The 23,487-nt window shown below is 50.3% G+C and overlaps 2 protein-coding genes across 2 annotated transcripts; both read left to right on the top strand.

Annotated features, from left to right (window-relative positions):
- Positions 1-15,621: 15,621 nt before the first annotated feature.
- On the top strand, positions 15,622-20,292 carry RNF112 (ring finger protein 112). The gene is made up of 14 exons (XM_011359030.1): positions 15,622-15,675; positions 15,865-15,905; positions 16,655-16,940; positions 17,139-17,345; positions 17,456-17,584; positions 17,772-17,876; positions 18,275-18,325; positions 18,618-18,674; positions 18,761-18,835; positions 18,955-19,069; positions 19,234-19,400; positions 19,479-19,532; positions 19,639-19,713; positions 19,822-20,292. Exons 1-14 carry the CDS (start codon positions 15,622-15,624, stop codon positions 20,290-20,292), a joined length of 1,887 nt encoding a protein of 628 aa, XP_011357332.1.
- Positions 20,293-22,546: 2,254 nt separating this feature from the next.
- On the top strand, positions 22,547-23,327 carry LOC111738842 (RING finger protein 112-like). Its single transcript, XM_023529885.1, has 4 exons — positions 22,547-22,595; positions 22,682-22,756; positions 22,876-22,990; positions 23,155-23,327. Exons 1-4 carry the CDS (start codon positions 22,551-22,553, stop codon positions 23,325-23,327), a joined length of 408 nt encoding a protein of 135 aa, XP_023385653.1. The 5' UTR covers positions 22,547-22,550.
- Positions 23,328-23,487: the final 160 nt, after the last annotated feature.

Here is a 23,487-nt window from a genome sequence, read left to right as displayed (position 1 = left end):
CACTTCCCTCCTCCCCAACCATTTCCTTAAGCCCCATCCCCCAGCAACCACTGGTCATTCTCCATTTATATAATTTTGTCGTTTCAAGAGTGTGTATAAATGGAATCATATAACACATAACTTTTTGGGGTTGGCTTTTTCATTCAATATAATTCTCTGGAGATTCATCCAAGTTATTGTGCGTATCAATGCTTCATTCCTTTCTATTGCTAAGTAATATTCTATGGTGTCCATGTACCACTTTGGTTAATCATCTACCTATTGAAGGACATCTGGGTTGTTTCCAGTTTAGGACTATTATGAATAAAACTGCTATAAACATCTGTGTACAGGTTGTTGTGTGAACATAATTCTTTATTTCTCTGGGATAGATGCTCAGGAGTGCAGTTCCTGGGTTGTATGGTAGTTGCATGCTTAGTTTTTTAAGAAACTGCCAAAGCATTTTTCAGAGTGATTGTATCATTTTATATTCATACCATCAATGTGTGAGCGATCCAGTTTCTCCACATCTTTGCCAGCATTTGATATCATCATTATTTTTTATTTTAACCATTCCGATAGATGTATAATGCTATCTCATTGGAATTTTAATTTTCCTAATGTAATAATGTTGAAGATCTTTTCATGTGCTTATCTGCCGTCTGTGTATTCTTTTCAGTGAAATGCCTGTTCATGTCTTTTTCCTATGTTGTAATTGAATGGTTTGCTTATTCATCCAAGTTTTGAGATCTTTATGTACTCTAAATAGTAGTCTTTTGTCAGATATGTGGTTTGCAAATATTTTCTCCCACTCTGTAACTAGTCTTTTCATCCTCTTTACAGGATCGGTCTTTCATAGAGCACACGTTTTGCATTTTTATTAGGTCTAATTTATCAGTTTTTCCTTTTATGGATTATGCTTTTGGTGTCATGTCTAACAACTTTTTGCCTAGTTCTACAAAGATTTTCTCCTATTTTTTTCCTAAAAGTTTTATAATTTTATGTTTAGGTTGACGATCCATTTTAATTTTTATATAAGATGTGAGGCTTAAATTAAAGCTATTATTATTTTTGCCTATAGCTATTCAATTGTTCCAGCACCATTTGTTGAAAAGGCTATATTTCCTACACTGAATTATTTTCACACCTTTGCTAAAAGTCAGTTGGATGTACTTATATGGCTCTATCTCTAGATAAACTAATTTATCTCACTTTATTTTTCTTTTTCAAAATTGTTTTCACTGTTTTAGTTTCCTTGCTTTCCCATATAAATTTTAGAATAATCTTGTCTGTATGTACAAAAATATTTCACTGGGATTTTGATAGGAATTGCATTCTAACTGCATGTCAATTGGGGACACTAAATAACATCTTTACTATCTTGAATCTTCCAATTCATGAACATGATATGTCTCTTCATTTACGTAGATCTTTGATTTTTTTTATTGGAGTTGTGTAGTTTTCAACATACCAGTCCTTGTTAGATCACAAATAATTACAAAATAAATACAAAATACAAAATAAAGAAATACAAAAACCTAAGTATTTTTTGAGTAATTGTAAATAAAATATTGTAAAAGAATTGTATTTTTAATTACAGCATCCATGTGTTCATTGATAGTATATAGAAATAGAGTTGATTTTTGTATGTGTTTCTTGTATCCTTCAATCTTACTGAACTCACTTATTTCTTCTAGGAAGTTTTTAGTTTTTAGTTTGTTCTTGTAGATCCCTTGGGATTGGGATTGTCTACATAGACAATCATATCATCTGCATATAGGGACAGGTTTATCTTATCCTTTCCAACCTATATGCTTTTTATTTATTTTTATTTTTATTTTTTTGCCTTATTGCACTGGTTAGAACTTCTAGTACTATACTGAGTAAGAGTAGTGAGAGCAGACATCCCTGCCTAGTTCTCGATCTAAGGGGGAAGTAGTCAGTCTTTCACCATTATGTATAATGTTAGTCATAGGTTTTTTTTATAGATATTCTTTATCAAATGGAGGAAATTTCCCTCTATGCGTATTCTTCTAAGAGTTTTTGTCATTAATAGATATTGAATTTTGTCAAATACTTTTTCTGCTCCAACTGATATGATTATGTGATTTTTTTAATTAGTCTGTTCACATGATGAATATTATTGATTGATTCTCAAACATCGAACCAATCTTTCTTCTCTGGAATAAATTCCATTTTGTCATGGTATATAATTCTTTTTTTATATTGATGGATTCTATTTGCTGACGTTTTTTAGGGATTTTTGCATCTATTCACGAGACATACTGGTTTGAACATTTATATTTTTAGAACTGTCCTTGGTTTTGGTATAAGGCAGTACTAGGTTTATAAGTAAATTGGAAAGTGTTTCCCTCCTCTTTCTATTTTTCTGGGTGATATCGTGTAGCATTCACATTACTTCTTCTTTAAAAATTTGGTAGAATTCTCCAGGGCACCCATGTGAGCCTGGAGTTTTTTTTTTTTTTAAAAATATTGTGCTACTTCCTTCTGGCCTCCATGGTTTTGAAGAGGAATTTGCTGTAATTTGAATTGTTTTCTCCTATAGATAAGGTGTTGTTTTTCTCTGGATGCTTTAAATACTTTATCTTTATTTTCAAAAGTTTAATTATGATGCATCTTGCCTTGAATTTCTTTGGGTTTATCCTGTTTAGGGTTTGCTCATCTTCTTTAATCGGTAGGTTTTTGTCTCATTAAATTTGGGGAGTTTTCAGCTGTTATTTCTTTGAGTACATTTTCTGCCCTTCCCTCCTTCTTCTCTCCTTCTGGGACTCCAGTGACAAAATGTTAGACCTTTTGTTATAATTCCACAGGTTCTTGAGTCTCTGTTCATTTTTTTAAAAATCTTTTTTATTTTCTGTTGTCAGATTGGGTAATTTCTATTGTTCTATCTTCCAGTTTGCTGAGTCTTCTCTGTCCCCTCCATTCTGCTGTTGTTCCTATCCACTGAGCATTTTATTTCAGTTATTATATTTTTCAGTTCTAAATTGTCCATCTGGTTCTTCTTCACAGCTTTTATTTATTTATTTTTTTTTGCCGAAGCTCTCTATGTTTTCATTTGTTTCAAGAATGTTCGTAATTGCTTGTTGAAGCATTTTAACATAGCCACTTTAAAAATCTTTGTCAGTTCTAACATCTCTGTCATTTCAGTGTTGGCTTTTATTGTTTTTTTTTTTTTTTCATTTAGTGTGATATCTTCCAGTTCTTAGTATGATGAGTGATTTTCAAATGAAACCTGGACATTTTGAATTATGTTGTGACACTGGAACCTATTTAAACTTGTCTTAGCTGGCTTTCTCTGACACTCCTCTGGCAGAGGTATGGGGGTGCTACCTCAGTAGGCCAGGTTCCTCATTCTGCCTTGGTAACACCCCAAGATGGGCTCCCTGTGACTCCTGGATGGAGTCAGAGTTTTGGCTCCCCATGTGACCTCCACTAACACTTTGGGGTCGGAGAGAGAGCTTGTTACTCACTGGGAGATAAGTCAGGGCTCCCTAGTTGGCCTTCTCTGACACCACCTGGGTGAGGGGGGTACATCTGGGCTCCCCACATGGCCTCTGCTGGTGTGGGTGCAAGTGGAGCTGTGTCTTCTTTGTGGTGTCTGGCTAGAGCACAGTAATTATTGTCTAGGAGTTTTCTGTCTTACCGGGCTGTCCCTTCCCTGGCTCTTTGGCTAGAGAGAACAGGCTTTTATTGGGGCTTTCTTTGTCTGTGCCCAGTGGCACTTCCAGGTTGCCTGCTCCTCAGTCCCCATACTGGGACAAACAGACAAAAGAAAACCTGAGCAAGCAACTCCCTGATGTTCCAGAGGTCCCCACCCCATCTGTCTTCTTCTCTCTACCTTTTAGAGTCTTTCCTTGTTTTGTGTATAATGTCCAGGATTTTTAGTCATACTTTTCTCAGGAAAAGGAAAAAGCACATCTACACCATTTTCTTACAAGTGAAAGTCCCTTAAGAAAATTGTAATGAGGTATAACTTCCATACAGTGCAATGGACTCATCTTCATGGACACATATATCTGGTTACCAACACTCAGCTAAAACATTACCAGTGGCCCAGCAGGCTTCCTTGTCCTAGGAAGGAGTCATTTTGATTTATATGCTTTAAAAACTGGGCTCACTGCATGTGGAGAGTGGATTGGTGAGAAGCAAAGGAGAGAGTGGCCTGGGGTTCTCAGGCCTGTCATCTGTTCCTGGTGGTCCCTGTGAGTTGGGTGGGGTGGCCTGGGCTGTGTGGATGCTCCCGGGTCTGCTCAGGTCTCTCAGCTAACCGCCTCCTTCCCTCCTTCCTTTTTGGCACTAGGACATCGTGGGATCCAGCAGCCTGGTCTGTCTGATTCAGGTGGTGGGGGGATCTGCTCTTTCTGCCACCAGACTCATTGTTGGAAAGCAGAAGCGAACTCCAACCTTTGGACATCCTCCTTTCTGACTTCTGGGGTCAGCTGTTAATTTCCTATCACCTAACCTTGTTTCACAGTGGCTCCATATTAATTTCATCAACAAACATACTATATTGTGGATTGCTCAAGCCCTGCCTGGCTGCTGTGGCCACTTTGCTCTGCCCAGCCCTGGATAATGGGGCTGGGAGGGGGAAGCAGTTGGCCAGGGAATTGAAAGAGGAAGGAGAAACACTGTGTGTGTGTGTGTGTGTGTGTGTGTGTGTGTGTGTGAGAGAGAGAGAGAGAGAGAGAGAGAGAGAGAGAGAGAGAGAGAGAGAGAGAGTCTAGACAGACAGACAGAGACATAGAGGGACAGACAAGGAGGGAGGGAGGAAGACTAAGCACAAGATACGCTTGGCTATGAATCACTTGAGTAGCCTCAGTTTCATTATCTGTAAAATGGAGCCAATATTTCCACCTTTGAAGGAATTCAGGGAAACTTGAAAATTCTGTTGCATAAAGGACTCAGCATATTTAAGGAGCCCAGAAAATATGTGTGATCATTATTATCAATGTCATAAATTAACTGAAAATGGTATTTTATCTGTTGGGCATCTGTCTTCATGTGACTCCCTAAGGTCCTGCTTCTGTAGAAATCTCTTGGCTTTTATTTGATAAAGAAGAAAAGGTGAGGCCTTGGAGAGAGAAGCTGAGAGACAAGGCTTGGGGATCAGAGAGATGTGGGCATAGTGAGGTGAGTGATGCAGGCTTGCCCCAGCTTTCAAGGCTGATTATCAGCTGACTTTTATTGGGTGCCAACTGCATGTCAGGTTCTCTGCAATAACTTTGCACAGGAGTAACTGTTATCTTCAGTTTAATTCTGAGGAAACTGAGCTTGAGTGAGGGGAGCCCAGGGAGCTGGGCTCAGCCAGTATCTGAACCATGCCTGGGTGCTGTCCAGTGCCCTCCACAACCTTGTTGGTCTGCTCCACACTGCGGGATGGGCTAGGAGATCCCTATGCTGAAATCTGGACTGCAGTGGGCCCCAACTCTGTTTAGTCTGGCTGTTCGCCTATGTCCAGCTGTGAGGCACTGCTTCTCACTTCGAAGGGGTCTGGGGAACCTGGGTCCAGCTGGGCAGAATCTGTGATGGGGATTCAGGTGCCAGCTGGCCATGTCTCTCAGCTTCCTGGCTGACTTCCCAGGGTAGGCGGCATGGGAGTTGGAAAGAGGGTGGTATAAAGGAGGAGAGAAGCCTAGAGCTAAGTCTAACTTTTGATTTGGGGAGGAAGATGAAATGTAAGGGTGGGTTGGAGCCAGCAGTCAAGGACCGCCCACCAGCCAGTGTGAACCTCCAGAAAGTGTGGGGTCTTCCAGCTTTACTACTGTCACTTCTTCCTTCCTCTCCTGCCATCCACCACATCAACTAATGCTTCCCAGTCAGTACATTCTGCCTGACCCTTCCTCTGCAGCCCACCTTCCTGTCCCCCTACATTTGAATTTCATCTTCTCTACTCTTTTCATTACGTTCAGCAGATGTCTGTTGGGCTACCACAGACCTTACTGTTTTAACTGTTAAAGCTTCAGTGAGAAGCTGGTGTGAGCATCGGAGAAGTCATTTAAGCTCTCCCAGTCATAGTTTCCATGTCTGTGTAATGCGACGTGGTGTGTGTGTGTGTGTGTGTGTGTGTGTGTGTGTGTGTGTGTGTGTGTGTGTGTGTGATTAATTACCATCTCAGGGTATTGCGAGAGTTAACAAGAGGCAGCTAGAGTGTCCAGGTGCCTCCTGCCCCTCCCCTCTAGCTGGTCCCCAGCTTCCCTCTCCTTCTGATCTACCACACCAACTGCCAGGGGGAGGGTCCAAATGCTGCACTGAAATCTCCTTGTGTTTTTAGGGGATGAAGTCTAGTTTTCTTAGCCTGAATCCAGGGCCTTTCTGGCCCCTGTCAGCCCCTCCAAGCTCCTCTCCTCATCCTGTCCATATTCACATGCTGATTGGCCACTTGGGGGCTGTTATGGACTGAACTGTGTTCCATCAAAATTCATATGTCTAAGCCCTAACCCCCAGTATCTCAGAATGTGACTATATTTGGAGGTAGAGCCTTTAAATAGGTAATTAAGGTGAAATGAGGTCATGCGAATGGGCCCTAATCCAACGACTGGTGTCCTTATGAGAAGAAGAGATTGGGACACAGAGGGAAGATGATGTGAAAACATAATGAGAAAATGGTCATCTACAAGCCAAGGAGAGAGGCCTCAGAAGAAACCCAAACTGCTGGCATCTTGATCTCGAAATTCTAGCTTCCAAAACTGTGAGAACATTAGTGTCTGTTGTTTAAGCCATCCAGTCTGTGGTTCCTTATTATGGCAGCCCTAGCAGACTCACACGGGGCCTTGAGACCTTAGACGTTCATGACCAAATGAAATCTTTGTTGTTTAAAGCATTTGTTGTAAACTTTAAAAATATGCCTCAGCTTCTATAACCTCATTTTGCCACTACTTCATTTATTAATATGCCAGAAACCTCTCAAACTGAAGGTGGCTGGGGCCTCCCAGCCTTTGCTGGGATTCCTCCTTCTGTTATGCCTTCTCACCTGTGCTCTTCTCCTGATGTCCACTTGGGGTGCTTCTCCTTGGGGCCTTCCCTGCCCACCACCAACATGGCAGGGGCCTCTGCCAGGGCATGCTCCCGAGGCCAGGCCAACTCTACTGTAAGGAAGGACCCTGTGGCTGGCACAGGTGCCACACATATACATTATATGTGAGAATCAGTAACAGCCTGCTTCTAATTGGGAATGGACTCAGTCCAAAGGACAGGCCTCTGAGTGCCCAGTGATCAGCAACAGTGCTGGCTGGGTAATCTAGGGTCCACAATATCTAGTTATTTAATCATCAACAATTTATTTATAACTGGACATTTAGGATGATTTAAATCTTCCCCTTTAATTAAAAAAAAAAAGAAGCTTCTGTTTTTGGCAACATGGCAGATGGATAACCTCAAAACTGCAGAGCAAACTAGAAATGCTGAGTAGACTATAAGATGCACGCTTTCACGTTCATAGTGAACACTGGCAAAGTTCAACACACTTGATGAAGCACTATGTTGTGAGAACATCCTTCAATCATACACACCCGGGGGGAAGCGGTGTCAGAACAGGAACATTTGTTACAGCATGCTTGATAGCAAAATGTTAGTGCCACTCTACATGTCTGTCATTAGAGGACTGGTTGAAAAACTCATTAAATACTCAAAGGCACCTAATCGGACGTGGCTGTCTAAACCAGCAAAGAGCTCCTCCGGTCTGTCCATGTGGGCAAAGTTATGGTTTAGGGACACAAATCTGATCTCATGCCTCCTGCTTAAAATTGCTTATGGTTCCCAGTGTCATGTAAGTAAAATCTACAGTCTGCCACATGGCCTTCTGTAATCTATGTTCACCCTGCCTCTACTCTTGCTGACCCCAGCCCTCTCCCTATGCTATACCCACACAGGCCTTTGCACATGCTGTCCCCTGTGCCTGGAATGCCCCTCCCCCATGCTATTCATGACGGAATTAACTCTCACCCACCCTGCAAGACTGAGACTCAGTGTCTCCCAAGTCTGGATGAGGGGTTTCTTCTGGGGATTCATGGTTCCCACACCAACCATGCCGAGGGGGCAGATGCCTGCTTCCTTGTTTGAACACAGCCTTTGAGCTCCTGAGGGCAGGGACTCTACCTGTTACTTGGAAGCCCTGCATCCAGCTCCATGCTCGGTACATAGGAGGCATTTTCTAAACATGAGGAACAAAGAAGAAGAGAGATAAGATGAGGCGAGTTCCCTGCAGGAAGTCTAAGCCAAACTGTACCTGGGTAAAAATGGTGAGGGCATCCCAGGGAGGGGAATGGCAGGGATAAAGGTTTGAAGGGGGGTATGTTGGGAGAGCCTCTGGCCATGGTAAAGCGCACAGCACACAGTCCTGAGGGGCAGAGCTAAAACTCATTCTGGCTTTAGCACTGGAAGTTCTCCTCAGCTCTCTGAGCCTGTTTTCCTGTTCAGAAACCAGAACTAATAGTCACTGTGTTGTGATAATCAATTGAGGCATCTCATGTGGCAACACGTCGTGAACCGTAAATTGCTAAGAAAATATTGGTTAATGTTTTATTTTGAAAATTCTTTTAGGAAGCTTGGGATAGAATTGATGTTGGGGGCTTTGGAAAGGATGTTGGGGAACTTGGACTTTCCTCCAGCTGCTAATGGGAAGTCCCTGGAAGCTGGCCAGCAGGAGAGTAGGTGGAGTCAGGTTTCAGGGTCAGAGCCAGGGTCAAGAGCAGCCACACATGGGCCTGGCCTCTCTAGCCCCTGGACTGTCTCCTGCCTAGCCGCAGAGTTCAGAGACTGGCCTCAGTGTCCCCCTCTGCTGAGTGCACCACACCAGCTCTGAACATAAGGGATGAAACTAGACATCACTTGTAAAGATGGCCATCAAGGAGATGGGGGACACGTGGCCTCATTCATGGGGAGTCTGACTAAGCTGACAGCCACCTCCCCAACTCATCAGGGTTTTAGGCCTCTGGGCTGTAGCCTAGAATGGGCCTTTCAGTCCTAGGGGCTGACTCAGTGCAGCTGGGGCCACCTATGATGAGAGTGGACTGATGATCCCTGGGAGAGACTGTCGAGGAAGTCAAAACCTTGTTTCCTCTCCACAAAAGCAGGAATTCCACACAATGCTTGGCCTTATCTTGAGCTTTATTTTAAACCAAAAGATGCTGGCCAAATATGGCAGCTGCTGGTGGAGCTGGCCTCTCCCTCCAATTTTGTTGTTTCTGGTCTGGATCTTGTCCCACTGTTCCAAGACCCAAAGGAGGCCTGACCCCTCAAGTGCAGCTGCTTGGGCAGGGTCTCTGATGCTCACACAAGAAGGCCTGGCACAGATGCACCTTGGTCAGGGCCAGGGCGAGAGCAAGGGTGGCCAGTGGGCCTGAAGGGCATGAGGAACACATTCTGCTGCACCTTGGGGGCCAGGGTGAGGGTCCAGAGCATGGAGGCAGTCATGTTGGTTGGCATAGGCCCCAGCGGGGTTGGGGGTACTGCAGCACAAGCTCCCGCAACACCCAGAGGCCATTAGTTCTACAGGACAGTGGCCTCCTTCCTGAACCCTGCAAGAGAGCACTATGGGGCAGTCTGCGAGATGATGCATACCTGTATGCCCAGACCTCTGCTCTCCTTGCTTCCCCTCACTTCACAAGCTACACAGCTACACTCCAGGTAGGCTCTTTATTTTGTATCTCCGGGTCTTTTCAGATGCTGATCTTACTGCTAGAAATGTTATCTTTTCATCCCCACACCTTTGCTGTCCAATTGATGTTCATCCTTCAGACTTAGCTGGGGCACTGCCTTGTGGAGTACACTTTCCCAGATGTCCAGATTCGAGTGAGGTGCCTTTGCTTGGTTCTCCTACCTCAACTCTCACTCACCCTCATCAGAGAGCTTTTCACTCAGGACTTGTTGAATAACCTTTCTGTCTTCCCCAATAGACTGGAAGCACCCTGAGTTTTCATCAGTCTACTGCCAGGGCCAGCATGATTCCTAGCGTAGAGTGCTCAATAAATATTTGGAATATGAGTGGATAAGTATACGAATGGATGATTGGATGAGCAGACATGTGGATAAGTGATAGATGAAAGGTTGGATGGGTGGGTGGGTGGGTGAACAGATGGACTCCTCACTCACTTGGGACCCCTTGGGTAGAGTCAGCACACAGCATATATGACCCAGTGATCAGGGTCTTCTCTGGGCTCTCCTGGGAACACCTGCCTTAGAAAGTCTCACAGGCTTCCAGCTCTGTGAGCGGCACATGGGCCTGCTAAAGAGACTTAGAAGGAGGAAGAGGCTCTGAGAGAGAAATGGAGAACAAGGAATGACAGAGTCTTGCCTTGGCTATAGCCAGAGAGAACTATTTGCATTTGGGGAGAGGTATTGTGGATGGGGATGTGGGGATGGTGGGGTAACTGGAGGCTAATGCTAGGGGGGTTGGGAGCAGCCTGGGGAGGAGGAGTAGAGAACTGCCGAGCCTGGGTTCAGGGTGTTAATGGGAAGAGGGATGTCACCTCAGCCCCAGGGTCCCAGATCTGGGCTTGTATACTTCACATTCTCCCAGCCAGTCACCCAGCAGGAAGTGCCTGTGGGCAGCTGGGTGGAGGTAGGGGAAGAAGGGCATAGTCTGAGAGCTGCAACAGGGCCATAGCTGACTTGTGAGGGAGGGGTATGATGACCTGTCACATGGCCTGCACCTCTCTGGCAGAGCTGGGGTTGTCCAGATGGTTCCCAGGAACACAATGGAGGGAGAGGCTTCCAGGTGGCAGGACCAGAAGGGAAAGGATCCAGTGCTCACCAGCGCCTACAGTGCCAGGCTTCCTTGTGAGTGCTAGCCTGCCCCCATGTCCACTGGGAACTCCCAGGCTAGGGAGGTGGGCAAGGAGAAGGACACTCCAACGGAAGGGAACTCTGGTCTCATCAAGCCCTCCTCCATTTAGACATCAGGAAACTGAAGCCCAGAGAAGATCAGTGACTCGCCCAAGGTCACATAGCCAGCTGGGGGCAGAACCATCCAAATCTCATTTGTCTGATTCCCATACTTTACGTAAATGGGCTGAGAGAATTTTTCTTCCCCCTCTGACTGCATACTGAGACACGGAAAGACTACAAACTCCTTCCCAGACTTGTTAGCATAATTAACATGACTCCCAAGAAAACCATAGAATGTAGAATTTAAGAGCCTGGGTGTGGGAGCCTGACTGCCTGGGTTTGGATTCCAGGTCTGCCATTAATCACAGTGTGACCTTGGACACGTGATTTAACCTCTCTGGCCTCAGTTTCCTCATCTGGAATATAGTACCTCCCTCATAAGTAGTGTTGTTAAGGGTGAGTTTATGTACATAGGGTGCTTGGAACAGCGACTGCAGGTAAGAGTGTTTGAGGTACGTATATGTGCATATGGGAGTGTGAGCTCATGTGTAAGTGTGCATAAGTGTGAGGGCCTCTGTAAGCACGCAAGTATTTGTGTGTGAGTGTTAACAAGTGAGCATATGAGTGTATGTGGATGTGTAGTTGTGAGTCCAAGTCCAGATGTGTGTGAACCTGTACACACATGTGCAGGAGTATTTGGGGGTCTATACAGACAAGAAAGAGTAGTGAAGGTGTATGTGTACACAGTGTGGGGAAATGAGAGTATTTTCACCATGTATGTGTGTGGATTTACATGGAAGGGCAGGAAAGAGGATGAGTAGGTGAGTGAGTGAGTGTGTGTGCCTGTGTGTGTAAAGCAGCTTCTGCCTGCCTCGGGGTACCCAAGAAGCCTTCCGAAACAGGGTCCCAGTCTGGAAGACTGTATTTGTGGCTTCTGAAGCTGGTTTTTCTAAAAGTGACTCCACCCCCTCACCTCCTTCCAGCCCAGAAGCTGAAGCCAAAAGCCGGGAGGTCAGCAGCCTGAGCTGGGCCACCAGGAGCCTGGTCCCACAGGGAGGGAGGAGCCTGATGTTTGTTGGGGGAATGAATAGACAAGTGGATGAAATAATGAATAAGTCTGTCTCCAGGGCCTGAAATTCACTCCCTCCCCAAAGCTCAAGTTTCTGAAACCCAGGACCACCTTCCTCCCTGGCCCTTCCCTGTGGATTCTGCTCTTAGTGAAGTCACCTCTCAGCCCCCAGCTGCACCCCACAGGCCTGTCTACCTCCATGTGAGTTCCCTGGGTAGGTCAGGGGCCCCATGGAGGACCTGCATGGAGTCCTCACTCTAGTTAGAAAACAAGAAACTGGGCAGAGCAGAATTCCTTCCTTTCCTTTCCGGACACTATGGTTTCTGTGCAGGCACACTGGGCTAAAATACCAGTCCCTTCCTGTGCTCAGGAACTCAGCAGGGACCTGGCCCTTTCACCTTCAGGTGATCTCCCTCTACATCAGAACAAGCACTACAAAACAAGTGTTGCCCATAGCCCATATGGAATTGAAATTTTTTGCCATAAATTTTAAAAAGGGGATTTGTGTAGTCTTTACAACATTGAATTTAATAGGAACCAATTACTCATTATTGTAATGGCTATTTTTTCTGTTTTGGTCATCCTGACATTCCAGAACCTATCTCAATGCCTGGCACTTAGTACATGCTCAGTAAATATCTGTTGAGTCAGCAGCACTCGTGATTTGAAAGTGACTTAATAGAAGATAATGCTAGCTGAGTTCACTGTATGACATAATGTGAAGGGCAGCAGACACTAAACTAAGCAGGTATTACTTCTGATTTTGCAGTTTTCTTTTTGTAATTTGGAGACTCTCACTTTCCCATCAGGTTTCAATCATCCTCAGAGACTGTAGAAACGCTCACAGGCCTGTGGATCCTAGTGGATATAATGGAGCCGTTCCCTTCTGACCCCCACAGCCAGCTGACCAGGACAAGAGGTTCCCCTCAGAGCCCCAGATACGAGCAGGGGCCTCTGAGAGCAAAGGAGCAGGGTCTGGGCCTTTCTTCAGGAGCATACCCTATCAGGCCAAGGAAGCACAGTTCTCCCACCCTCGCCTCTTCTGGTGGGCTCCCACTGTGTCTCTCACAGTGAGGCTTCTCAGGTGCCCGGGCCTGGGTCACGGGGCTCTGCCCCTGTAGCCTGGCCTCCCACCTACCTCCAGCCCTGTCTTTCTAATTTGATATCCACACAGTAGCCAGAGTGACCGGGGCTGGCTTCTCAGATATGTGACCAGTGCAGTCGCCTAGGGCAAGTCTTCAGAAAGGCAGCAGTGCTCTGTAGTCTCCATCTGGAAATGATTCATAATTTGAGCTTTGAGTTTGTGTTTTGTAAGTGAACTCTGATGGGGAAATGGAGCAGGCACTGGGACCTGGGAGCCTCGGCCCCTCTGTGTCCACCTCCCTTTGCCTCCCTAGGATGGGTTCCTGGCTGCCCACTCCCTGTCCCCTGGCATCCCTTCCACCCAGAGGCCTGAACGTGGGCTCAAATAAAATTGGGGACCTCTGGATTGGCTCTGGGTATCTTGGGGTGGGACAAGTGACAGCCATCCCCCTCCCTGGGCCTCCCTCGGGGTTACCTGTCAGCAGCGAGTTGGGGGTGGTGGGTCCATGGAAAGGGGAGACTGACTTTCAATCAAAATGCCCCTGGTGGGGCCTCTGCAGTTTCATTTTGTACCAGGCCCTCAAATGACGTAGCCATTCCTAAACATGATGCTTCTACAAACAATATGCCTTGCTAGAGCCCTCCTGGGGCACCTACTGATGTCCCCAGATCCCTTCCTTTGATTCATGAGGTCCTACACACCCTGGCTGCGTAGCTCTTTGGCCTCTCTCAAACCCCAATCCTGTTTGCCCTGCCTGGAGCAACCTTTCCCTGCCCCTTGGCTTATGGGGATAGTCCTGACACCTCCAAGTCTAGGTTCTCACTCCATCATAGTGGTGCACTTCCATCACCTGATTGGTCCCTGTCCCCAAAGAGGACAGCATCTTTGTCTCTCCTGTTTCCAGCTGCAGCCCAAGTAGGGTGCCTAGTGAGTGTTGCTCAGGGAAGAACAGGTGCCCATCTGCTTTCCAACATCTTTGCCTGGCAACGAGAAAACAGAGGCTCAAAGAGGATGGCAGCTTACCAGGGGCTCATGCCGGGATAGGGAAAGTATAGAACTTTCATGTGAGTCCAGCGCCCAGATTTTCTCTCCCCTGCACCTCTCTGCCAGGGATGCAAGGCCACAGGGTTGAGAAGACCTACTCTCTGCAGGGATGGAAAGCAGTGGGCAAGGCTCTGCCCGGCTCCTCCTCTGGAGAGGCTTTGCTGCCAAGCATGGGGAGGGGTTGCTAGAGTCATAGCGATTCTCTGGCTTTGACTCAGTCCTACAAAGAGGCATTCCAGTTCCTAGTGTGAAAGATTGGGGTGAACAAGATCCAGCCCCAGCTGCAGGGGCATCCCACTTGCTGGGGGTGATGTCCACTAAAGTTTTCCAATGTATAAATCTCATCCTCCTCCCTGCATCCTTGCTCCTAGGGCTTAAGAATAACTCTGCCTGGGCAGGTAGATTTCTCTATGTAATTGTAACCCCTCAGAGCTCAGAGAAGGGAAGCACCCAGGGCCTCTGGCTCGTATAGGTCAGCCTGGAATGGAGGTTAGAGCAACATGGCTTAGAGCCTGGACCACACTGAATCTATCACAAGTCAGGTGCCCGAGCCATGTCCAGTTGGGAGGAGTGAAGCAGGGAGGCCTGTGAGTATCTCTCAGCGGGGGTAAGGGGACGTCCCCCTACAGGCAGAGGGAATATGGAGCAAAGGTGCAGAGGCAAGAAAGGGCGGGAGAGAGAAAAGACTGGAGAGGATGGTTCAGGCCCACGGATGTAGCCAGGTAATTTAGATTTTGGTCTGATGGTTAGGGAGTCATGGCAGGTATCTGAGCAACATGGGGTTGGCTGTGCTCCGGGGGATTTATGCTGGTAGTACACTGAGGAGTGGATGGGAGGAACCCAGTCAAACTGCAGTTAGAAGGTCTGGAGGTGATTGTCCCAAACTTGAAGCAGGGTGAAAGCCATCAGAAGGAGAAGACACCAGGGGACATGCAGTCAATGTCATAGAAGCCAAGATTGCTGAGGAAAGCTGCAGGTGGGACTTGGCACCAATGAGATAACCCCAGGCAGGAGGGAGTGTGCAGGGCCACGTGCAATATGGTGGCATCACAGAGCCCCACAAATAGTAAGTGCTCAGTAAAATTTTCATCCAATGAAAGAAGGGAGGCTTTCTCTCATTTCTCACACCTCTTCCTTTTGCACACCCTGCCTGGGACCCTGGAAGGAACCTGCTGGGCCAGTAGGGGCAGTACCTGCCGATGGTTCCCTCTCTGCCAGCACACCCATGTGGCTTCTCTCTCTCCATCCACCCTCCCCCTCCCTGTCCTTATCTTTCCCTTCCGTCTCCATGGCGACTCACCACTTTGGCTTGCCTGCATCCCAGCCTCTGCCAGGGATTCTGAGCCCAGCTCAGTCCCTCCCTCTTCCAGAGCCCTGGTTCCCGCAGTCCTGTCTCCTCCCTCTGGGGTGAGTCTGGAGGCAGCCTCCTCTTCCCGACATCTATTTTCCAGCTCTGACGGAGTCAGCTCCTCTGGGGAGACCAACCCCCCACATCCTCCACCTGCCACAGCGCTCCAGCTCTTCCATCTTTACCGCTGGCTGAGGGGCTTGTGGGCCTCTATTCTCAGCTTCCGGACCCTCTCCCTACTCCCAGCCTCCCATGCCGAGGTCCGCTTTGTCAATCATTTCCTTTTGTCACTGGCTTGGCAAACAGGCGAGTCTTGAGATCTGAGGAGGAGGATGGGGGTGGGAAGGGGCTACCTGGGGATGGGGGATGGGTGTGCGGAGTGGGGATGAGGGGCCACTGAAACCAGGATTAAGACAGTAGTCTGGATTCTCTTCTAAATAACCTTCTTTTGTGTGTGTGTCCTCCCCACCCCCACCCCCCAATTTTCTCTCCAAGGAGAGAAAACGGAGCTTCATGGGAAACAGTAGCAACAGTTGGTAAGTGGCAGGGCCTGCTGGCAGGACTGGTGTAGTGGGTCTTGTCGTTGGCTGGTCCAGGAACAGGGGTGCCTGTGGCTGTCCTAGGGGAGGGAGCATGAGGCTGGATCTGCCAGGCTCTGGAGGGTGGATTCCAGGGAGGCTGATTCTAGCTCAGAGTGGGAAAGTGGAAAAGAGTCTTCTAAGAACCAGAGCCATCTACCCCACCACCGGGGGACTCCCATCTTCTCCTTATGGTTCCACCTTGGGGTGTGTTTAAGCTGTTGCAGGAGGTTGTAGAAGGGGTCACTCCTTAGGCGGTTCAACTGAGTCAGTAACTCTTTGAGGGAGCCCTGGTAGCAGGAGGCTCTGGGGGAAGATTTTCATGAGCATTTGTGCCAGGCACTGGGCAGGGTGCTGTGCATGCACTGTCTCATCAGATCGCTCTAACAGCCCCACGAGGTAGGCGCTGCTCACCTCTCCTCTTGGACAATTAGGAAACTGGGCCTGAATGGAGGCAGGAACCTGCCCATGGTTGTACTTGGTAACATAGCAGAGCCAAGATTCCATCCATTCCAGGCTTTCTCTCTCCCAGGATCACTTTCTCCACTGCTCTGCTGCCCCCACTCTGGGATCTCCAGGTTCTGGGATGCAAGTCAGTGAGGAACAGGCCAAACATGGACTCTCTGGGAGCAGCCTGCCCCCCAAATCCCTGGCCTAAACTCCTGCACCCCACATGCTGCTCTCAAATGGCCTGTTCTGACCCCCAGGTCCCACACGCCATTCCCCAAGTTGGAGCTGGGCCTGGGTTCCCGGCCCGCCGCGCCCAGGGAGCTTCCTGCCTGCTCCATCTGTCTGGAGAGGCTGCGGGAGCCTGTCTCGCTGGACTGCGGCCATGACTTCTGCACTCGGTGCTTCAGCACTCACCGTGTCCCGGGCTGCGAGCCGCCCTGCTGCCCAGAGTGCCGGAAGATATGCAAGCAGAAGAAGGGCCTCCGGAGTCTGGGGGAGAAGATGAAACTCCTGCCTCAGAGGCCACTGCCTCCTGTGCTGCAGGTCCCGGCCCAGGCCTCGCTGTGGGGTAGAGGGAGTGGGGAGCGGAGAGACCTGAGTCCAGTCCAAAAGGGGTGTATAGCCTGGCCCTATTCTAGAATGTCAGGGTGAGAAACTAGGTTTGAGGTTGGACACGTTCCAGTCTCGGGGTCTGACTCCCACAGCCTGGATGCTCAGGGGCTCCTCTTTCTCTTGGCCCAGGAGACCTGTGCTGTGAGGGCGGAACCTCTGCTGCTGGTGCGAATCAACGCCTCCGGAGGCCTCATCCTGAGGATGGGGGCCATCAACCGCTGCCTGAAGCACCCCCTGGCCAGGGACACCCCCATCTGCCTCCTTGCTGTTCTGGGGGAGCAGCACTCAGGGAAGACCTTCCTCCTTAACCACTTGCTCCAGGGGCTGCCAGGCCTGGTGAGGGCGAGCTGGGGAGAGGGGCTGGGAACGAGTTAGAGGTCCCAGCCTGGCTTTGAGAGGAGAATGGAGGCTGGATGCACCAACTGATGCTCTCCTCTGTCCTGCAGGAGTCCAATGAGGGCGGCTGGCCTAGAGGAGGGGGATCCCTGCAGGGATTCAGATGGGGTGCCAATAGCCTTACCAGGGGCATATGGATGTGGAGCCACCCCTTCCTTCTGGGAAAAGAGGGGAGGAAGGTGAGGGGGAGAAAGGGCAGAAGAAGTCAAGAGTGGGTCAGGGAGGGGGAAGGGAAGAGAGAGAGCAGAGATGGGCAAAGAGGAAGACAATTGAGAAGGAAAACTTTGAGGCAAGGACAAGAAGACAGGATAGGCAGAGGTGTTGAGGCAGTCTTGACTCCTTGGCTTGTCCCCTGCCGCTACACAGGTGGCTGTGTTTCTGGTGGACATAGGGGACGCCATGAGCTCTGAATTGAGCAGAGAAACAAGGACCAAGCTTTGTGCCCTTACCACGATGCTGAGCTCCTACCAGGTGAGGGCGCTGTGATCTGACGCCCCGACCTTACCTGCCCTGATTCAGCTCAGCTTTCTGCAAACCTGGAGCATCTCGGCTGGGTCTGGCCCTCAGAGCGCAGGAGTTGGTCACCTGGCAGGTTCTGGGGGTGCCCCTGCAAGGGAATGAAACCCCAAGTTTGCTCTAAAGGTGGGTCAGAAGTCCCTGGGGGCAGCTGAAGGCCTGCAGGGTCATTCTCCAGCCTACCTTCTGTCCCTCACAGACAGCCAGCTGCTCTATAGCCTATGGAAGCTCCTGGGCTGATCTCTCCCAGGTCCCAAGCCCCACAGTTGGCCTGCGAGTTCCTCCCTTACTGGGGTCTTCCTAGTATCTCTGCCTTTGCAGACCCTCTTCCATCTTGTTCTCCTTGGTTCCAGATCCTCAACACCTCCCAGGAGCTGAAGGATACAGACCTAGAATATCTGGAGGTGAGGAGACATCTGGTGTTGGGGTGCCACCCCATCCCTGCCCTGACTGTAAGACTAGGGGACTGGACCAGCTGGAATCAGATGCCTTTCAGTTCTGGCCTAGGATTTCATGACCCGGAGCTGGGTTGGTGGGTTTGAGAGCAGAGGGCAACACATGAGACACCTGGTTGAGGGGAGGCCAGACAGGCCTGGAGCTGGGAGCCAGGAGCGTGGATTGTACAGTGAACCTAGTGTGGAGGGGAGGCACAGAACTGGAATGGCCCAGCTGCGACCCTCTGTGTCCTGCTTCTAGATGTTTCTCCATATGGCTGAGGTGATGGGCAGGCATTATGGGATGGTGCCAATCCAGGTGAGATACCCATTTCTGGACTCGTCACCTAGACCCAGATATCCCTACCCCACCAGCTGCTGGTGTCAGGACCTCTTCTCTTCCAGCACATGGATCTCTTAGTTCGTGACTCATCCCATCCCAACAAGGCAGGGCAGGGGCACATGGACGATGTCATCCAGGTGAGTGTTCAGAGGGAGGAGAAAGGGGAGGGAAGACAGGGCAGAGTTGAGGGGTCCTATAGGCAAACTAGGAATGGGGCTCGACCCCTCGCCTAGAGCTCTCCCCATTCATCTCTCAGAAATCCAGCAAATACCCCAGGGTTCGAGAGCTGCTCCAAGGGAGGCGAGCCCGTTGTTACCTCCTGCCTGCTCCAAGGAGGCGGTGGGCCAGCAAAGACCACAGAAGCCCAGGCAGTGAGTGTCCCCAGCAGCAAAGTCCTCCCCAGCATGCCCTTCTCTGGGCAACTGGATCCTCCTCACACTAGCCAGTGTCTCCTAGCCTCTGACACCCTTTTTCTTCCCAAAGCCCAGTCCTGTTCAGCCCCTGGTCTCCTTAGCATGAGGAATCTTTTCCTCAGACACAGATGACAATTTCCGCCACCTCCGAGCGTACGTCACTGATGTGCTGAATGCTGCCCCCCAGCACGCCAAGAGCCGCTGCCAAGGGTACTGGAGTGAAGGGCGCCCTATGGCCAGGGGAGACAGACGCCTGTTCACAGGACAGCAGTTAGCTCAGGAAATCAAGGTGTGAAAATTCCCCAGAGACCCAGGAGAGCCCACTGGCCCCCTGTCCTCCCTGACCCCTCCACTGGTGTCTCTGCAGAACCTTTCAGGCTGGATGGGGAGAACAGGGCCTGGGTTCGCCTCTCCAGATGAGGTACAGAGCTCCCTGGAAGGACCCACGGGGCAGGGGGGAGGCGGGCTGGTATGCCCTGGGATCTGGGGAGGAAGGAGGGAGGCAGCCTGGGTTTTCCCGTGGACAGATGGCTGCTCAACTGCATGACCTGAGGATGGTGGAAACTGCCAAGAAGGAGTTTGAGGAGTATGTGCGGCAGCAGGTGAGCTCCGGGCCTGCATGCAGGCCAGGTATCTTGCCAGGCAGGCCCACACGGGGGGAAGACTCCAGGTCTCCTGGTCAGGGTGCCTTCTTTCTCCTCCTGGCACAGGACATGGCCACCAAGCGCATATTCTCTGCGCTCCGGGTCCTTCCTGACACCATGCGGAACCTCCTCTTCGCTCAGAAAGACGCCATTCTGGCTCGCCACAGAGCAGCCTTGCTGTGCCACGGGAGAGAGCAGGCCTTGGAGGCCCTGGAGGCTGAGCTGCAGGCTGAGGCCAAAGCCTTCATGGACGCCTACACCATGCGCTTCTGTGGTCACCTGGCTGCTGTGGGCGGTGCCGTGGGGGCGGGGCTCATGGGCCTGGCCGGGGGTGTGGTGGGCGCAGGCATGGCCGCGGCAGCACTGGCTGCAGAGGCTGGGATGGTGGCAGCTGGAGCTGCGGTGGGGGCTACAGGAGCCGCTGTGGTCGGGGGTGGTGTGGGTGCTGGGTTGGCTGCCACCGTGGGCTGCATGGAGAAGGAGGAGTATGAGAGGGTGCAGGAAGGGGACCGAGAGCCCCTGCTCCAGGAGGAGTAACAGTCCCCAGGAGACAGTAAAGGGAAGGAAAGATGTGAGGTGGGAGGAAAGGAAGTGGGGGAGGGGGTGATGTTCCGAGGACCCCCGTGTACCTCACTGCCCAGTGTGCTAAATGCTCAGTGTCTGGGTGGCTGGCTGAGCTGAAGAATCAAGGTGACCCCAGGAACCTGAGGAGGCCTTTCAGGGCCAAGAGGAAATATTTGGGGTAGTAAATAGAGTATAGGGCCTTTTTCCGATTGCAGACGATTGCGAGCCTGCCACTAACCTAAATAAACTCGACCACAGTGTCCCCACCAAGAGTTAGGCTCCACCTTCCCCACCCTGGTTTATTTCCCCCGGATTGTAGGAAGGCTGAGCATTCTGGAAGTCCCTCCTGGGGTGGAGAGGACCTGTCCTTTCACAGATGGGATCAACCCCAGATCGAGTGTCCTTGGTGTTCAGGATCAGGAGCACTGATGAGAGGCTGGTGAAGAGAGAGAAGGGGGGGCCACTGGACAAAACCAAAGAGTCTGGGTGTGGTGACAGTGGTCTAACCCCTGAAGTAGAGAAACTTGTCCCTGTGACTCTCCCTAAAGCTGCCCCAGAGGAAGGTGGTACCCCAGGGAGTCTGCATGTGCACCTTGAATGGAGTCCCTATAGGTGTCCCTCGTGGCTATGCCCTTTTTCATGCCTGGTCGGATACAGAGTGCCTATGTTTTTTTTGTGGAATGCCATCCCAGCAATGGGTTAAATGCCAAAGAAAAACACCTGCAATTGCATCTGGTGCTGAAGCAGACAGCCCTGGGAACAGTCCATGAAAGGCCTGCAAAACACCAACAAGGGAGCACGTTCCACTACACACCCCACCCAGCCTGTGAGAAGATTCCTCTGTTCCAAGTTAGCAGGAAGCCTGGGTGCAGCCTCTACAGAGAACCTGAGGGCCCAGAGCCCCTCCCAGGGAGACAGGAAAGTCTTACTAGGAAGACTTCTAGGCTATTAAACTGTAAAGGGTTAAAGGGTGCACTATATGACAAATAAAATGTGTGTGCTTAAATGTCACCTTCCCAGTAAATTATTAAAACAGTTCTTGAATTCAGCTCCCAAGAGGGCTCTGGAGCAGGCAGAGATGAACCAAGGTGCTCCATTACGGGGACTCATGGATGGGAAGAGGGAGACTGAAATTCAAGAGATCTGGGAGCTGAGTGTCCAAAGCCCCTGCTCAGGGGTTGCAGGAGGGCTCGGGCCAATGGTCAAGGGCATAGCCACCCTCGCAGGCTTGTCCACTGCGACTTGGGGTTCTGCTCCCCGGGCCTTGTGAACAGGCAGTCACGTGGCATCTGTCTGGGCATAGGAAAGAATGGAGGCATAGATGGGGAGTCCTTGCTAAAGCCATGGAGAGAGGAAGAGCCCAGGACTACTTCTGCGAGGCCAGCCAGCTGGGGGCTCACCTGTGGTTTCTCCTCCCTGCCCCAGGCTCACATCTCAGAATTACAGCAGCGGTCACTGTGTCCAAACCCTTCTTTTTACAGATGTAAACCCAGGGAGAGGAAGTCTCAGCTAATTCTCCCCAGCTGTCTGACAACAGATGCAGGGGAGCCCTGGACTCCTGACCCCCCATTTGGTGGGTGTTCTTCCACAGACATCAGTAGAGATTCTGTTAGACTTGGCTGTGCTGAAATCGAGACACTTCTCTTTGGTGACTTCCGACCCCCCCACCTCAATCCAGTCCAGCTCTGGGAAGTAGTGTTGGGGGAACTGAGGCCGAAGGATGTGGTCTGGGACACATGGCTCAACAGTAGAAGTTGCAGTTAGCAAGCTGGAGACAAAATGCTGATGCAGAGAAATCCCAGGATGAGGAACAGGTGGGGTGAAGACAGAGGGCTGAGGGTGACTCTCTCTAACTTCTAAGGACTGAGCCGGAGGTGGGGATAGAGTCCACATTTCTAGAGGTATTTGTTGAGAAAGGCTTCCTGGAAACATCTCCCTGGGTCCTTCCTTCATCATCTCTGGACACGTAGCTACAAAACCTCCCAGACTTTGGGGCTGGCGGCTCAGGATTTGGGGAGGGCTTTAGAGAAATCACCAAGGGAGGGAGCTGGGTTGGTGGGTTTGAGAGCAGAGGGCAACACATGAGACACCTGGTTGAGGGGAGGCCAGACAGGCCTGGAGCTGGGAGCCAGGAGCGTGGATTGTACAGTGAACCTAGTGTGGAGGGGAGGCACAGAACTGGAATGGCCCAGCTGCGACCCTCTGTGTCCTGCTTCTAGATGTTTCTCCATATGGCTGAGGTGATGGGCAGGCATTATGGGATGGTGCCAATCCAGGTGAGATACCCATTTCTGGACTCGTCACCTAGACCCAGATATCCCTACCCCACCAGCTGCTGGTGTCAGGACCTCTTCTCTTCCAGCACATGGATCTCTTAGTTCGTGACTCATCCCATCCCAACAAGGCAGGGCAGGGGCACATGGACGATGTCATCCAGGTGAGTGTTCAGAGGGAGGAGAAAGGGGAGGGAAGACAGGGCAGAGTTGAGGGGTCCTATAGGCAAACTAGGAATGGGGCTCGACCCCTCGCCTAGAGCTCTCCCCATTCATCTCTCAGAAATCCAGCAAATACCCCAGGGTTCGAGAGCTGCTCCAAGGGAGGCGAGCCCGTTGTTACCTCCTGCCTGCTCCAAGGAGGCGGTGGGCCAGCAAAGACCACAGAAGCCCAGGCAGTGAGTGTCCCCAGCAGCAAAGTCCTCCCCAGCATGCCCTTCTCTGGGCAACTGGATCCTCCTCACACTAGCCAGTGTCTCCTAGCCTCTGACACCCTTTTTCTTCCCAAAGCCCAGTCCTGTTCAGCCCCTGGTCTCCTTAGCATGAGGAATCTTTTCCTCAGACACAGATGACAATTTCCGCCACCTCCGAGCGTACGTCACTGATGTGCTGAATGCTGCCCCCCAGCACGCCAAGAGCCGCTGCCAAGGGTACTGGAGTGAAGGGCGCCCTATGGCCAGGGGAGACAGACGCCTGTTCACAGGACAGCAGTTAGCTCAGGAAATCAAGGTGTGAAAATTCCCCAGAGACCCAGGAGAGCCCACTGGCCCCCTGTCCTCCCTGACCCCTCCACTGGTGTCTCTGCAGAACCTTTCAGGCTGGATGGGGAGAACAGGGCCTGGGTTCGCCTCTCCAGATGAGGTACAGAGCTCCCTGGAAGGACCCACGGGGCAGG

Source organism: Pteropus vampyrus, unplaced genomic scaffold (genome assembly GCF_000151845.1).
Source record: "Pteropus vampyrus isolate Shadow unplaced genomic scaffold, Pvam_2.0 Scaffold44, whole genome shotgun sequence".
Classification (NCBI taxonomy): domain Eukaryota; kingdom Metazoa; phylum Chordata; class Mammalia; order Chiroptera; family Pteropodidae; genus Pteropus; species Pteropus vampyrus.
This window is presented reverse-complemented; position numbering and strand designations above follow the sequence as displayed.